The following is a 17,964-nucleotide window of genomic DNA, read 5'->3' as shown; positions in this document are numbered from 1 at the left end:
TCTACAGAACTGAATTAAGTTTCCCTTCTGAAAAGGCAGTAAAAGTTAGATATGTACTATCAACATAAGCACCAGTAGTAAGGAATCAACAGTTGCAGTCAATAAAATGCTGTTTCTACACACATAAAGTCATTTTGGTTTGCTTTTTTGTTTAAAGTATTTCACTGATGCTTTGTCTACTACAACAACATATTTTAAACATGAAGCCAGACCATAATCTCTTTCACTGTAAAGTCTGAATGGAGATGAGAATCAAATGTTCCTCTTACCTCGTTCTGGAGGTCTCGGATCATTTTGCTCTTCCTTTCCATTTCAGTCTTCAAAAAGTTAATCTACAAGATAAAACAGATGTTGAGTGTGAGTTGTGGAGATGTACCCAAACATCAGTTGGAGCCACTAATTATATCTTTATGATTCACAGATTTGGGAATAAAAAAAAAAAAAAAGAAAGCAGCAAAACAAAAAATTTTGCTTATATACCAAATTGGTATAGACCAGAGTTAGGTAACTGCTAAATCTACAAACATTTAGCATATTTAGTAGAGAACTTATAATCAAGAGAAGAAAATTGCTATGCATAAAGAGGCTTATTTGCTTTTGCATCAGTAGACACAGTGTTTATTTATCACAAGGAAATTAAATGTGATCCTAGGAGAACTAAGGATTTCTACAACAAGTATTAACTGATTTTGTGACAATTTTTTTTACCCTCTAAGAACACATCTAGCATATAAGGTTTCTAACAGTTATTTATGTCAGAATCTTGTGAAATAAAGTGCATTACAAGAGAAAGCATTCAAATATGGTCTTCAGTTCTTACTTAAGCCAATGACATGCCTTGGAAAGTAGAAATTCCAGTCTTAGGTTTAAGATCAAATTTAATTCAACAAAGTTTAAAAGATTGGTTTTTTTGCAAATCAGTTTCTCTTAGGACTGAGCTTTCCTCACAGTTTATGGAATACAACGGGAGAAAGGAGGATGTGATTGTAACAATAGGATTAAAAGAAGACATTCCTGTCACTTTGAAGGAAGATGCTCTTGGACATCTCAATTAGCAAAATACTCATCCCTATTTACCCAGTGCCCTATGCTGTGTTCTATCCCCCATTGGTACAAACTCTACCCAAATTCAAGGGAAACTACAGCTGTTCTGACACTGCAGCAGCCTTAAGCAAAGCAAAACCCCTGTAAGAAAACACATTTAGATTTTAGAGACATTAATCCAAAGATAAACGATTTGGATGTCATGTAGATTAAAAAAAATGACTCGGAATCTCTATGATTCAACAGCTGTTCTTAGAATGATCTCCACACTCAAGTAGACAACGTTGGTAATTTGAAAAACTTCACATCACTCTCACTTGTATCAAAAGAGAAGTCAGAGAATGTTATCATCACTTCAGACAGGTCCATGACACTAGTGTCACTTGACATGCAAAAATGCAACTTGTTTTGCAAACTCTTCCTAAGCTTTGACTAAGTGCTCTGCTTGTGGAAATAAATACTAACTCCAGCTACTGTTGAGGGAGATGCTTTATCAGAGGATGAACATATTCAGCAACTGCCTAGCAATGACCTCCACAAATACTGAAATTTAGTCCATGTTTACGAGATAATGGATATGAAGATTTTTTTTCACCACAAAAAAATGAAAGTCACACTCAAAGCATGAGATCAAGATAAATACAGAGAAACATAAAATAGCTCTTTGCATGGGTAGTTTTGTTTTGTTTTGTCAGCTGTTTGAAAAAATTGTCAGCTACCATGAAGTACTGAAAAAAACCACTGACAAAAATAGTATACTGACCTCCAATAAAGAAAGTTCCCTTTCTTAGAGCTAACTCTCAGGAGAATATTAATATTCCTTCAAAGCATTTCACTGCTAACTATGAATATATATGAAATAATTAAAGAGATGTGATACCAAAATTATTATCTCTGCACAGCTCAGATCTTCCAGGGAAGAATTTAAGACAACCCAGTACTGGGTTGCTTGTTTAACCAGTAATCTGTTAGTTAAATCAGTTTTGTTATTTACTCTTGACTTACATATGCATCTTGTATCACTGACTGAACATCTTAAAAGGTGCAAACATCCTGGTTTAGCTTATCTGAATAATTAAAAAATATTTGACATCACTTTCCTTTTAAAAAATGATAGCGATGTTAATTAAGAAGTCATGAATTTTTACTTTCATATTATAACAGCATTTTTAATGGTCTTCTACTAAATCTCTAACAATTGAGGAATGACTTAGTCATAAAGTACAGCTATGGAGAGTTACATGGGGGGGATTTATATGACTTGTCTATTGGAGCCAATAGAGAGACAACCTCATCTACCCATTTAAGTGCATCTGTGTGTGGAATTTCCTGCCTTAAGGCAGATCAGTCTGAATTGCACCATTTTCATGATGCTTTTAGTTAGTCCTAAGGACAAGGCATAACACCATTTCCCAAAAGAGATGTACAAATTCTACTTTCAATCACCACCAAATCCTGATAGCATAATAAACAAAAGCAGTTAGACCCAGCTCTAAACTAAGAGGGACAAAAACTAAATAATTGGATGAAGAAACTTTCTACATCTCTTCCTTCCTTCTACCCATGCTTTGTTCTCGTTTGACATTCACCTCTTTCCACATGTTGGCTGCCTTTAACTACTTCATCTAGCTGTAATTATGAAAATCCATAATGAAAATATATTGTTCTAAGGCTGAACTTTTCAGTAAGAAGCAAGGACACTGCTGCTGTATCCTGGAGACAGCCATCCAAGATACTCAGAGCTCTGTGTGTTTCAGAGCTCATTATGTTTATTAAAGGCAACAGCTTCCATCCAGTGGCCTTTACTCACAGCAGTTGGTGACCTTGAAGTGCTCAAATTAAATTTTCCCCCATCGAAATACAGAATGCTTTAGCAGATGGCAGTGATAGAATTCTAAGAGTCAGACAATAGTTAGTTATTCACTACAGATGAAGGATGGAAGAATCCCAACATAACATCATTACTGCACAGCCAAAGCTTATTCTCTTAACTCCAGAGTTCAGGCCTAAGACAAGCAATTAAGGTGTGATTGGAATCCATTCATTAACACCTGTCTAGTATGGCAACATCTGGAAACACTAACATACTCAGCATTAATTTTTTTTTTGGGTCTAGTTTTCAAGTTATTAGTATGGCAACATCTGGAAACACTAACGTACTCAGCATTAATTTTTTTTTTTTGGTCTAGTTTTCAAGTTACAGGGTAAAAATTGACTTCAAACAGAGAGAGAACTGGTTAGGCAGTTACATAAAACATAGAAAATATTCCTTCCTTTGGGAAAAAAAGTGTTCTACAAAGTGTTAAATTCTTTTAAATGCAAAGCTAAATAGGTTTTTAATTATTAGTATTTCTTAGATGAATGTAACTTGTAAGCCGCAAGTTGCAGCTTGATTAGTAAAAGACATTTTGGTCCAAGAAGCATTTAGGACTTAAAGAACAGTCATAAAAGCTTCTACTAAACAAAATAAATATTTCTGGAGTGAAAAAGAACATCTGATATTTTTAGTCAAAGTCATGAGTTTGTGTAGGTTCTTTAGATTCTTGTCTGGTGGTGGACAACACTGAATTAAATCCCTCACATTCAGTTTGTTACTAAAAAAACCTACTGATTTCAAAATAACTATATTGTATATGGTTTCTTTTTACAAGTCATACCTAATGTGTCACTTAATTCTCATTTTTTTGTAGTGAACACTGAGCAACTGGGAAAAATTAATTTACAGAGACAGATTTTCTCCTTTATTTTGACAGTACTGTAATGGTATTGTCAAACTATTTCATCAGCATAGTTTTTTTTTAAGTTGCTAGCATGATATAAAATACCACCAGGAACAAAATATAAAAGGTAGACTACACTTACTCAGCCAATTTTTGAGTGTTCCCATGTTTCATTCTTTATTTTCTCCCTTATCCAGAGTTATCCAGTTCTTTTTATAAACTTTAACTGCAGTTAACGGGAAATAACTTTGCAAACTTGCTAAAAATATAACTATTTAACATGCAAGCAGTTAGAATGAAGCATAGCCAAGTGAAGAGCTCTTCTCCACAAGGCCTGTTAAACTAGTGCAGAGATACAGAATCATTTCTTATTATATTTATTCAAAATCACTGAAAAATCCCTTGCCTTGAGCAACCTGATCTAGTGAGTTGGTGTCCCTGCCCAGGGCAGGGGTTGGGACTAGATGATCTCTAAGTTCCATTCCAACCCTTAAATTCTCTGAACAGCAACTTTTTGAATGCAAAGTCTCCTGCATTAATGTGGTTTCTCCTTTGTTCTTTTGGTCAGAATCCTTGAATAATTTCCAGGTTATTTTTCATGTAATTTGACTTAATTCTCGTAAATTCTTAGACTTTTACATTTACCTAATAAAGAACACCTTCAGGCAGGTGTTCCCTGCTGAATATATACAGCCAATTAACATCCACACAGTAAACACTACACTGTGCCTCTTTGACAAGTGCAGAGAAGATACAGCCAATTAACATCCACACAGTAAGCACTACACTGTGCCTCCTTGAGAAGTGCAGAGAAAAAATATGTATCTCCTCCCTTCCCCCTCCCACCAGTGTTTTATTCATTTGTCTTTGAGAAAGGTAATTCTACTCTTATTTACTCTGATGAAAATCAAGATTTACTTCACCAAATCCTGTCGAATAAAACGTGCTTAAATTGGATTAGAAACAAGTCTCACAATTCATTAAATTAGAATTAAATTCAAGCTCCCATCCTCCAGCTACTCCAGCCTCCAAGCACCTAGACCTCCTTCCAAAGATTTCACATTGCTTTCAGAAAAACATGAAACACGTGGAGAAACCAGGTATAAAACAACCTTGTGTGTCAGGAATAAAATCTATTTCCATTTCTATTGCAGTTTTCAGCTGAGGATCCTGAAGTACTTTTTGAATATTCAATTCAGTCTCAGTGTATTGTTGAGCTTTATTGTGTACATTGTACCCTGAGGCATGAAACAGCCAATGTCACAAACCAAGGACACTGGGGCAAGTACTGGAATAGAGCTCAAGAATTTCATTTCTATAACCACATCCCAACACTCCAAACCAAGTTCTGGTTTAAACTCAGAGGACTTTTTCCTGGTTTCTGCACTAGGAGACATTTTACTCACAGTTGATGGTAGATTTTGTTTGACAAACCTTGTGCTCTTCCCAATACTAGGGTAGAGACTGCATTTACACAAGTTAATGCTGCTCAAATTTAAAAAAAAGCACATATCACAAAAAAGCAAATGATCCATTCACTGTGTCTGAGATTTATGTAACTCACAGCTGAATTAGTCTTGAATATCAAAATCTAACACAGAGATAAAATAATGAAATATGTTTTCCATCATTAATTTGTAGGATGATATTTGTGCTGATAAAGTCAGTGGGGATGTCTTCAGGCACCTGAAAAAAACACAACTTTCAAGCATCATGTTCTGAGTACTTATCAGAGACAACTAGATGCTCATTTTTTCTTATTTCAGCCCTATATTGTCTCTATATAAACAAGTACAGATTTTATTTTCCTGGATATATGCTGCCCTGACTATTGAGAAAGACCCCCAAATCCTTTTTAAACTCCATACAGCTTTCAGATTACTTCTTTTCTCCCCTCAAGAATTAAAGAGTTGGGTTCATTTCTCTAGACAAAATTACAAGTACCAAAAATCCTCTAATTATATATTGTCAGGGGCACAAGAATAGGTAAAGCTATTTATTATACTCCTATATATATAGGTATAGGTGTGTATATATATATATATATGTTTATATACATACACAAGTCTATAAAATATTTATGGGTGTGTGTATATATATAGGTACATATACCTATAAAACATATTATTTTACCCTTCAGGCATTTGAGCAACAAAGGGAAAAAATGTGTTTTCAAAAATGACATTAATTGAAAGAAACCTGCAATAGGAATTGTTTAGCCACAAGTCTGTGCTGTCTCTAATTAAAGGCAGAACATAAAACATGCACTCTCACGTTTTGCTCACCAAGGGCATAAAGCCACATACAAATCACATTCATACTAAATAAGGCTGAATTTCATAATTATTTTGTACCCTCTGTCTTGGAGGAACACTTGTTTTCTGAACCTTTCAGGTTCACAGAGACAGTAAGACAGATTTTACTGAGTAAAATCTTAGTAAATAAATCTGTAGTCCACCAACATGAAAAAAAAAATAGATCTATAAGCTCTTCTGGTGGTTTGTTTTCAACTCCAAATTATAGAACACTTAAGGTTTTAAGGAACCTCCAGAGCTTCTCATCAATTTATGCTCAGTGGTGTCCATGATAGAAGAATATTACTAACCAACACAGGAAAAATTGCCTTTTTACATCTTAGTAAACATGATTCTACTTTTTTTCCTGCAATAGCAAAATGTGACTATTTATGTTCCACGACATTCCAGAGCTACAGAAAAATCAAAACAATTGTAGAAATTATCCAGAAACTGAATTTCAATAAAGCATGAAATCTTAATGGGATTTAACTTCCTATAGTGATGATTAGTTCTACTCTGGTCAAAACACACAATGTACTCTCTGTTTTATTGCTGAAAATCCAAACTGATTCCTTAAAGGTCAATGGATGTACAGCAATGTACATTAGTAGAGATGGGACATGAGAGTCCATAAAGATAATCTCACCAGGGAAAGCACTTAGGCCCATGTCTCCAGGCTCAAATCTCCAACAGTGTCTACACATCCCTGAATCCCACAGAAATTAGGGAAGATCTTAGTGCTTTTGAACATACAAACTTTTTTCAGCTCCTTTCTTCTGAAGTTTGCAGAGTACTAATACATACGTGAAATCCTTTAGGTTTTTTTTCCATGCAATGGTATTTGAGTTAAGAATAAATTCTCAAGGCAAGATTAAGCAAAAAACCCAAAAATAGTGAAAAAAGGACAGGGAATCACTCACGGTAGCCTGCTGCTTCTCTGCTTTCTCAGCTGCCTCATTAAGCTGCTTTTGAAAGGCTTCCTGGAGAGATTTCATTTCTTCCCTAGTTTGTTGAAAACACAGAACACAAACTTCAACACAAGTGTCCATTAAGAAATAATTCTTCAGATTCAAGAAAAGGCACCTTTAATTATTCAGCAGAGCAGACAGATGTACTTTGCCTAGGAGTCTTGCTAATAAAATGCTAATTACCCCATGAACTATAATGCCAATGCAAGACAAAAATTAGCTTGATGGAAATTGGCCACTGTTTCTGTCTACTGAATAGCCTGCTGTGCTAAACATCTGCCAGTGTATAATTTCTAGCAAAAAGGATTGGCACCAAAAAAGTGAGGAGAGTGAGCTACTGGAAATGCACTGACGTGGAGCCAAACTAGTATCAATAAGAACTAGTTTATACCTGCTTTAAAATAATAAAGAAATCAATCATGCTCTGCTAAAATTCAGCCTTCACCTAGCACGTTCTAGAGACAAGCAACACAAAATCCAGCAGAAACTTCTGGCATACAAGGGAAAAACAACAGGATAATTACCTGGATTGGGCTTTATTTGAACGAAAAAACCCCTTTGCTTTACTGATGTAGCCAGAAAACTTCTCCAAATTGCAAGAATTTTCTACCCACAGCATATGACACACCTTGGAGCTGTGGCAAAATAGTAGAGTGACATATTTCAAAACAGCTACAGAGATTTTTCAGGGCTGTTGCTTGCATAGATAAACTTCCACAGAAGATCAACACAGAACTGGGTTTACACACAGAAAATAATTTAGCCCAGGGAAAACCAAACTGGAATAGAAACCATCTCGTTTATACAAGAACAGAACTCAGCTGCTGGATCATCTTTCTTTTATTGCCTGATAACTCTATTACTTTCAGCAATTTCGGCAAGACTAGTACAGAGCAAATTTAATTGCAAAAGTGATGGAGCAGCATGAAACCAACACACCAGCAGCACAAGCAGATGCCATCATTTCAAAGTGCTGATGATGCACAGAAAGAATAAAACTTGAGGCATCATAATAAGTGATCAAGTTTTAATGGAAACTCGGGAAGTACCAAAAAATTTACACAAGAGGAATTTAAAAAAAGATATTCTAATTTCAAGTCAGCAGAGCTGCATTTACATACACTTCTGTTTCAAAAACTTCCCTAAAGAGCATTCCCTGCCTTTATTTTGCTGTTATGATCAGCAGGCTCTGGAATACAGTAGTGTTTGCCCATGAAGTAAAAGGAAAGATGGAATTTACTAGTCTGACAGTTTTAAGTCAGGAAATGGAAAGAGAAGGAAGGAGGTGGGAATCTTACCTTTGCTTTTGGCCCAGTTCCAGAAGTTTCTGCATGTCATTTTTGGTTGATGCTTCATCATTTTTCAAAGACTGATAGCAAAGCAAAAGCTCTATTAGCAAAGAGATCTTTTTAATTATTCATCTATGAAATGATTCAGTTGGTCCTCTTTCATAAAATGCTCCTGGTGAATTACAGACATTAGCACATGAAAAAATGGAAGAATAGCCTGACTTGTCTTTTACTGTAATTCAAGCACAGCTAACTGTACACAGTTGGTTTTCAGATACTAAATGAGAGCTAATCAAATAAAATAACTAGATTTAGGAACAGATGAACAACTAAAAGCATTAGAATTGTATGATAAAGGGAAATATGTCTATACACAGAAGGTAACATTACAGCTCTTTGCCCATGTCTGGATCTCTGCAGTGCTGAGTCTAAAATATCTCACAGAGTAATTTTGCCAAATACTACCTTCAACTGTGCTGCATAAGAAACCCCATTCTAAAATAACTTTGTTACAAGGAGAAGCACATTCCTCTAAAAATAAAAACCCTATAAAGAGTGATAAAGCACCCCAAAACCCCAAATCATACAGTCTAAATAAACTGGGTTGGAAAAGACCTCAAAGATCATCAAGTCCAACCCTAATCAAACCAAACTAAAACCAAAGAAGCAAAACAAACCCAAAGATCAAAGAGTTCACATCAGTTATAACCAGGGAAGTGTGGAATATAAGACAATATAATGTAGTAATATAATATAGCACAGCACTGATACACAGCACTAGTATTGACCTGTGAACAGAAAAAAGGCTTCTTTTATTTTTCCCATCTGGTTTATATCAACATGAAGACAAAAATGGATTGTCAGAAAAACAGTGTCTCTTGAAAAGGTATGAAATACAGAGACAAATCTCAACTGATAATGAGTCTGAGTGATTTCACCAGACCAACAGACTCTCTTGGGAAAATACAGGTGTGCTCTTAGCTGAATATCTGATGATTTCAGCACCTCAAATCCAGCACAGGATTTTTAATCTACTTTTTACTCTGAGGAGTTGATTTGAGTTCAGAGGTGTCTATTGCCCTTTCAGGCTACCTGTGATACCCCGAGTTAAATGCAGAGATGTCTCAGCACTCACTGCAGGCTCCTTTAGCCCAATTTGTCAGCTGGATTTGTAAAGCAATGCCCTGCAGTAAATCCAGTCAGTGTCAAGGAGGAAAACTGAACAGCTGAGTATATGGAACTCAGCAGCAAAATCCAACCTGCCACAGCAAAGGACATCCTTTGTAGTAGCTGCCAGGTCAAATGTGTGGCAACTCCACTAATACAGCTTATTCTTTGTCCTTCCTTTCCTCTCACTATTTCCATAATTTCTTTATTTTATTGAGTAGGCAAAGGCTTCAACTCATTAAGATAAAATTTTCCATGAAAGCGTTGGGTTCATATTAAGTGCAAGATCAAAGGTACAATAATTATTCACATATTAATAATTAAATAAAAATCCAGAAACATATATTTTTGGTAAGTATTAGTAGCAATAAGAAAATATCGAGGTAAGTAATTGCACAGAAACCAAGACAGAACCTAACCTGGAGGTTTACTTTAATTCCCTGAAGTTCTTTGGAAGTCTTCGACAGCTGACGAAGGATGTTGCTCCTTTCCTTAAAGACTTCTTTCAGCTCTCTTTCCAGTTCTTCATAGCCCTGTCTAACACAGAAAATAAAAGCATGAGGTCATCTCAAAACTTAAGTCAAAGGACCTGAAAACAGTCTTAGTTCATCAAATTTATTTATTCCCAACACCCTTTATAGATTCCAAATCGGACTGTGTCCCACTGTTCACCTATAGAACTTGATTTGTCCCTGCAAAGATAAAGAGATGTTTTATATATCAAAATGATGTGCTGCTTCCAAGTGTGCAAATGATCAGACTGAAACACTGCACAACATTAGCAGTGCTGGTGTATTTTACTTGGTTTCTACACAGGCAGCAGCTAGAGAATCAGGCCCTTTGCATCTATTGCTTCTGAAGTTTTGATGCACTCATCATAAATAAACCCAAACAACCCAGCATCTTTTTGGCAGACTCTTGGCAGTGCAGAATCAATGACTCATTAGGGAAAAGATGCAACTGTCAGTTCCCATCAATGAGTAAAGGAGCAAAAGGAGATTTCTGAATAGTTGCAGCTGGCATAGATACCTGTCCCCAGGAAATGAAACAACAAGTCAAATCATCATGAACAATGTGATACTGAAAATAATGATCCAAAGTATAAAAACAAGTCATGTTCATCCACTAAAAAGTGGACAGGCAACAAACCCCAAAGATTTAATATCACAAGGAAGGATTGTACAAACCCTGTGATTAACCCCACAGAAAAATAGTTCCACAGATAGGTGTGTTTGGGAGGAGGAACTTTTTCCTTATTTTTCCTTATTTTTTCCTTTTTCAAGTTGTCATTCAGTAGGCTCTGTGTCTACAGCAAAGAACCCTTACTGGATTTATCCAGCTGTAACACAGAACAGACAGCTCTGAAAAGGAGGTTACTAAACTCTCCACAACTGTTCAAATACAGACTGCACAAATATGGACTTGTCCTCTGTGTGTAGAGTTGACTTCTCCCATCAGTTCTACAGAATTTAGTCTTTACATTTAGCACACCAAGCCATTCTTTTTCTAGCTTTAACCTTTTCAGTTCTGATACTCTTCACGATTTATGTCCATTATGCTGCCTTTGGTCTGATTTTCTATGAAATTTAGACATTCAAGAAGAAAAACTTTACTTAATATTCTATCATCTTCTCCTGCTGAGGCCTTCATGTTTCCTCCTGTACACTTTAGACTATTTGAGCCCTTTAACTTTCACAATGGCTCAAAAACTTGGAACTTCTGCCACCACCTCTGGGAGGTTTATCCAGTCTTCCAAAACTGGAATATTAAAGAAAAGGTTTCCTGACTTTCAGCCTGTATTTTCAATTTTTCCCCCCCTGCAGCATGGAAGCTCTTGCCAGCCAATCTGTCTTATCCAATTTACTGTCTCCTTTTTCTCCTTCATGTTGCAATTAAATATTCAAGACACACAAAGAATAAGGACAACCTCATGATTTGAAAGGCATCAAATGTAAACAACCTATTTTCTGATTGTAGGCAAGGAATGTGAGCAGTTGAATACCAGATTTTTGTTTATGTATTTTGCCATCTGAGATTAATGAATATCACTAGTCCCAGAGTCCTTTCTGCTACTGGATCTGGCTGACCTGAAAGCACTGGGTGTACAATCAGAGAATGATAGATCTATCTTTTGTTTTGAGGGAGAAGAGTTCTTAACTCTATATTTTGAAATCAATATGGACATCTCACTCCAAAACAAAGTTATATACACTTTTCAGCTTTAGCTGACTCTACTGTTAATGCATCCTCAGTCTTAGAATATTAAATCCTCATCCAAGGGAAGGCCAGAATCTGTCTTGGATTCTTCATAAACTTTCCATAACTATCTGGAGGCACCTTGCCTGCAGTAAACCTCCTCTTTCTCTTTTTTTAATCCATCTGCTGGATATTTATACAAAAGAGGAATACCTGCAAAACTCTTCCAAAAAAGGGTTTCAAAGGGATACTTTTTAAACAAAACACAGTAAGAATATTCTGTTCTACCTAGTACAAGGATCGTTGTTTTACTCCATCTGGCACAAAATGAGAAGAGGGAACCCAAGTTCCTTACAATGCACGTGCTTAAAATACTCATAAAGCCCAATTATGTCTATGTGTGGATTCCATAGCAGCTTCATCTTTAAATGATTTGGTACAATGAAGAAACATCACTAACTTCACCCTTTGCTTTTTAGAGACTCTGTGGGAATTACAGGTAGCCAAGAGATTTTTCAAAGATCACAGCATAATTTATAACAGAAAACATAACCAAATGCAAATAGAAATGTTTCTATCATCTCCTCCTCCTCCAATCTTTCCAATTCATTAAAAAATACTTTCTGACTATACCATAATGAAAATTACATGGGGAAGGAAGAAACAGCTAAATTTACCACACAGTGAATGCAAATCAAATGCTAAGGAGCAATGTTCTTCTCAAGTTTCAGTCAAATTTGTGTTTGTTGTTGAGAAAATCTTTCTGGACTGCTGAAAATGCAGCTATGTTAACAAGCAGATAGAAAAAGCAAATGCTGACAACAAATGCTCAGCTCACTTCTGACAGACTTGTCTTGAATCAGACATGAAGTTTTCCTTCAGCAGATGCCTCCAGCAGCAGCAGCAGCACCTGGTGTGTCTTCTGGATGGAACTAAATGGAACCTCATTCCCAAGTTTTTGTTTTTATCAGGTTCCCAGTGACATAAGCACTTCTTCAGCTGCATCAAGAAGTGTGTGAACTAAACCTGCTCAGAGCATATGTAACTGACATAGAACAGCTGTGTCCATGCATTAACTTTTCCTTCTCCCTCCCTATCTGCTTTGAATGGCATTTCATTGCCAGCTCAATGGAAGAAAATTCTACAGAGCTAAATTCTTCAGCAAGACATTTAGTGAGATCAAAAGTTCCTTTCCAAGAATTATTCTACATGAACATGCATGAAATTCACAATACAGGCAAAGCAAACAGGATGGATCAACATATTGGGCACCATTTCTCCTGGTAGAGTTTCCTTCACTCTGTATTCAGCATATTTTTACTAGATCAGAACTGAGATGTACATAACGTCATGAAATTGTCTCTACCTGTAATTTTTCTTAGCATGACTGTCACACATTTTTCTACATTTTGCAGCCTTTTGGGATCTTCACTCAATTGATAATCATATCAAAATTGGTCTGTAGCACTACTGTAGCAATGCTGTGGTTATGTAAATTCACTCTGGAGAAATTTCCCATGTTAGCAGCATAGTAATACATGTATACTGTCCAACTTCTAGTCTGCAAACATTACTGCAGGCTTTAAACTCTCCTAAATACCCCAAATACCAAACTTCATCATTTTATTCTGGTGATTATTTTCATATATTAATATACAATTTGAAAGTAAAGAATTCCATATAAAAGATGCTCAGGAATTGAACTGAAATTTGAACAACTCTAAGCACAACTTTAAAATCCTCCTAATTTCCCACCCAAGGAAAATAAAGATTAAGGAAATATCCAGGGCAGCTAGTCTGCATGTATTCTCATCTCTCTGAAAACTGTGCTCATGCATAGTAAATGTGCAAGGATTTACCTATGCTGGGGGAAAAAAGTGATGGTCAAACTGCATTTAAATATATTTAATGGTAAGCAATTTATTTAAATGGCTTATGCCAGTTTTGACCCTAAATTCAACTTCCCTCTGATAATGGCTTAGTCTTGAAAGAGCCAAAAATGGTTAAAAAACCCACAAGTTTAGACAACTGAGCTTTCTTGCTGGTTACTGGAGCTCAGATAACACAGAGTCTTGGGGAAGATCCTATCCCCCAGTAGAAGTATTGCATTTCCTACTGCACTTGGAAGCAGAGATGAAGAGCAGTTGGACTGAGAAACTACATTGGCTTTAGCAGGGGTTAGTTACAAATTCCCACAACCAAAGGGAACAGTAGCCAGTCTTTGAGAAGGCTGCAGAATAGACACTTCTGTTCACCACTACACATTCCAAGAAGGTTAGAAAATGAGTATAACCTATATAACTCACCAGCAATTTAAAGTGTTTATTGATTTAGCTTGTACCTGAATTGTAGAATGGTTTACTCAAGGGCAATTACAATGTGAGATCACTTATCAAGGACAAGTCTGCTCTTTTTCAGAGTGATATATTTTGCCTTGTAGCATTTATACCCAGATGTATAACTAAAGCAAATATGCATGAAGGATTTTAATTATAGCAAATTATGGTATTATTAGCTATGCGAAAGGATTAGTTGCTTACAAGGTTAAAGTTGTGTTTAACATATGCATTTTATGATTTGTGCTGACTACAGAATCTGAGGTATTGACTTTCTGATCATCCTATCATTGTTTTCTGCCTCCCCTTGTGAATAGTTTACTAACATAAAAAAAACCCCAGAAAGTGACAGCTGCACTTTCAGACCAATTGTTCCTTCCACCTGGTGCATGAAACCAAGAAAGGAATTTGTACATCAGGGAAAAAGAGCCTTTGTATGGAAAAGCATTGCACTGAGCCAAAATAAAAATTATTTCCCTCTACATTTCTTTTTCCTCTGGACCAAATTGAAAACATTTGCAAACTTACAAAAACATGCTTTTCTAGTTATATGTACTATTCATTATCATGGGAAGAATCTTGTATTTATTTCAATGACTTCAGAGAAGCAGAGGTGATGTAGATCCTTGATGATATATTTACACACTCCCAGTTGAGAGAATTTAGAGAAGCATGTCTGCACATACAAAATTATGCATTCTTATGCATCTCAGAAATCAAAAGGGATATTTGTGATAAAAGTCTTTGGCTAGTCGTAATTCAAAGTCCTGTGCTTCACACAGCCATTTATGCTAGAAGGAACACCCAGCACAACTGCCCTCAAAAATGTGCAGAAACATCAGAAACATGTGAACCCTACAGCACTACCAAGATCAAAACTTGGAAAAACCAATTCCTACAGCCCAACAGCTCTTTTGCTTGTATCTTCTGCTCCCTGTTCTTGTTGCAAGACTTGGCTGACACCCATATTTTTAAGGAAGTAATCACCACACTTGTCTGTAAGAGCTTATTTATGGCATGCACTTCAATTACTGAGACCACTATTAATATCAAATAACTGAAGCACAACAGTAGCAAAAAGGGGTGGCAGACCATGTCAGATCAGCAGGAGGATTCTCTGGACAAGCAGAGATTAGTTTTATTTGCATACAGTACACCCTTATCCATATGTCAGGTTTGCAAAGACTATGCAAATGTGAAAATAGGAAAGGGAGCACATTAGTTACTGCAAAGAGGAAAAAACCTGCTGTCCAGTGTGGTCAAACACTGTGGTTGACATTGACCTCAGAGGAAGGTACATTAGGGGGTTGGTCTCTTCTCCCAGGCAACCAGCAGCAGGACAAGAGGGCACAGACTCAAGCTCTGCCAGGGGAGGGTTAGGTTGGATATTAGGAAGAGATTTTTTCCAGAGAGAGTGCTCAGGGCATTGGAATGTGCTGCCCAGGGAGGTGGTGGATTCACCATCCCTGGAGGTTTTCAAGCTGAGACTGGATGTGGCACTTAGTGCCATGGGCTAGTGACCAGCTTTTTCCAGCTCTTGCTGGAAGGAAAAAGTAACAAAAAATCAGTAAAACTGGAGGAAGAAGAGCTGCACCCCCATATTCAATGGCTCAGTTATTACTAAGTAGGAGATCTGCATTAACATTTGCAGCTCTGATCTCTTGTAAAGTAACAGTTCTAAAGCACTTAGAGGTGACATTGCAGTGCTTGCTAATGTTGCTCACAATTCCTAGAGAATTAAGTATTTATCATGGTAGGAGTACAACTATTTCATCCCTCTGTGAATGGCTCTTTGAAAAAGGGGGAAAAAAAAGAACAATTCACAAGGTATTAGCCTATTTTGTACAAAGTAAAACAGCTATAAATAAATGGGATCGATGAGCACTTCATCTTCTCACCTTTTAAAGTAACTAATTAGCTTCTATTTCATGTATTAAACTTCAAAGGTAGTACAAATTCAGATCCTGTATAACACAGAGAACACTTCAAAGATTTTGTAACACTGGAGAGGGGAAGGCTAGGAAGAAAGAAATATAATTTATTTGAAGGATGTTGTTTAGTTAGTGAATCAGAAATAATTATCTTTCTACCTTGCTACTTTTAATCTATATTCAAAAGTTTATGTTTAAAAATGAGATGTTTAATGCCTCTTAGTAGTTGTAAAAACCTTTTACCCTAGAAAGGAGGCAGAGTTTGCTTTAGGACTCCTGAGATTGTTTGTTTTGTTTTGACAGACTTGTTTCATTGAGTGTAGTAACACTCAAGAGTCCAACAGACCTTTAGGGTAAGAAAAATGACTGTCTCTTTTGTTGATAAACTATTGGGCTCTATCACCTTCTTTTCTAGGCAAAAGTGGAAGAAAGGTTTATGAAATCACCAGCTGGCAGCAGATCCTGCACAGTATTTCTGGAGGGGGGAGAAAAAAAGTCTAGCTCCCTAAAAAACATGGGTTAAAATGGTTCAAAAGCAATATTGGGATGCAGGGCCCTGCTAACTGTGCTTGAGAAACAAGTGTGGTGTGATCCTAATTCCTCCCCAGGAATGCTGCTAGGGGAATGCTAACTCTGGCATCTTGTGCTAGTTTTTTACATCAGCCCTAAGGCAAAACTACCCATTAGCACAAGGCAGCACAGTCCCACTGAAGGCAAAACATTCCACACCAAGTTCTTTGTGGAAGTTGTGACTTTTTAAGTTCTTTTCAAATTGGTTCACTTTTGCTGCTTAGCTATTGAAGATTAAGCAGGAGAATGGATATGCAGATTGGGAACAGTCAATTTATTTTGCATTTGAAGCCTAATGTCTTATCTGTGCTTGCTAGTCTGAAGTGAGAGTTCTTCTTTAACTGCAGCTTATTTTTTTGGTGCACAATCCTTTTACAGGGTCATTCACAAAGATTGCTAATTACTCCTCACTCATTACTATGACAAACCTTTGAAAACAATTAAATATTGATAAAAAATTTGAAAGAAAATTCAATTTGATAAAAATGATTGGGTTTGTCCATCTTTTCAACTCTTTTAATTATTCTCAAATTTTGAAGCCACTGAAGAGCTCAAAAGGCACTGTTCTGTATTCAGATCTACAAATAAGAAAGCAAATTTATTTTTCGTTTATGTAACAGCTACAGGAAGAAATATTTGAAGTTAAAATCTGTCATAAAATGTGCAATTTGGATTTTGGCACAGTTCAGAACTGACCATAAAATAATAACCTTCACCTCCTGTAAAAGATGCTGAATGAGTCTCTCACATGTGGTTTCTTAGACAGCTCCTCCTAAGATAATTTATAGAGCATATAGATTTCTTTGGGAAAGGAAGGACTGACATTGCCATCAGCTCTCTGCTCCCAGCAATACACTACCACTTTTAAATAAAAGCTGTACAAAAGTGGTTCACAACCAACAAATTTTCACAGCTAATCACTCCCAAGGTAACTTTGACTAGTATCAGACATCCAAGGATTACAGGAGGAATATGGGACAGAGTTTTATTTTTCAGAGGAGGAAAACTGTAAGGGGTTAATTTCTGGTTTAGCTTCATGTGCATTTTTTTTCCAAGTCATATAACCTTTGCTTTAGTGCTGTATTCAGAGAGCTGATATACTTCCCTAAGAGACCTCTGAACACTTCTATACTCCCAGTTTCCAAGGATATGTTAAATTCTCACCCATTATGAGTCACACTGGAGTCTGTTTTTCAAAGTCCAGTATTAAGTTCATATAGCCTAGTTTAAGTATTTCAGTGCTACTATTTTTAGTGGAGCCAAACTAAAGAAATTACCATCAGTGAACCCAGGGTGCTCCAAACCTGATGTCTAATTCATCATTCATGGTTCATTTTCTACTGGATGGTCTGAAATGACCTGTGAAGCTAAGGCTCTTCATCAGATGTGCTTCAGAGGCAAAAAAAAAAAAAGCAAAAAACACAGTGCTGATACAGTTGGAGGTTT

The 17,964-nt window shown here is 36.4% G+C and overlaps 1 protein-coding gene across 1 annotated transcript in view; it reads right to left on the bottom strand.

The window, feature by feature from the left end:
- The window catches only part of LUZP2 (leucine zipper protein 2), a gene marked incomplete at its 5' end in the record, with an annotated part of 54,294 nt that extends 44,272 nt beyond the window's left edge, over positions 1–10,022 (bottom strand). Inside the window, 4 exons of the mRNA XM_009073000.1 lie at positions 270–332; positions 6,982–7,063; positions 8,328–8,398; positions 9,905–10,022. Coding sequence (XP_009071248.1) covers positions 270–332; positions 6,982–7,063; positions 8,328–8,398; positions 9,905–10,022 — 334 coding nt within the window. The remainder of the gene's footprint in view (positions 1–269; positions 333–6,981; positions 7,064–8,327; positions 8,399–9,904) is intronic.
- Positions 10,023–17,964: the final 7,942 nt, after the last annotated feature.

Source organism: Acanthisitta chloris, unplaced genomic scaffold, assembly GCF_000695815.1.
Source record: "Acanthisitta chloris isolate BGI_N310 unplaced genomic scaffold, ASM69581v1 scaffold5454, whole genome shotgun sequence".
In the NCBI taxonomy this organism is placed as follows: Eukaryota; Metazoa; Chordata; class Aves; order Passeriformes; family Acanthisittidae; genus Acanthisitta; species Acanthisitta chloris.
This window is presented reverse-complemented; position numbering and strand designations above follow the sequence as displayed.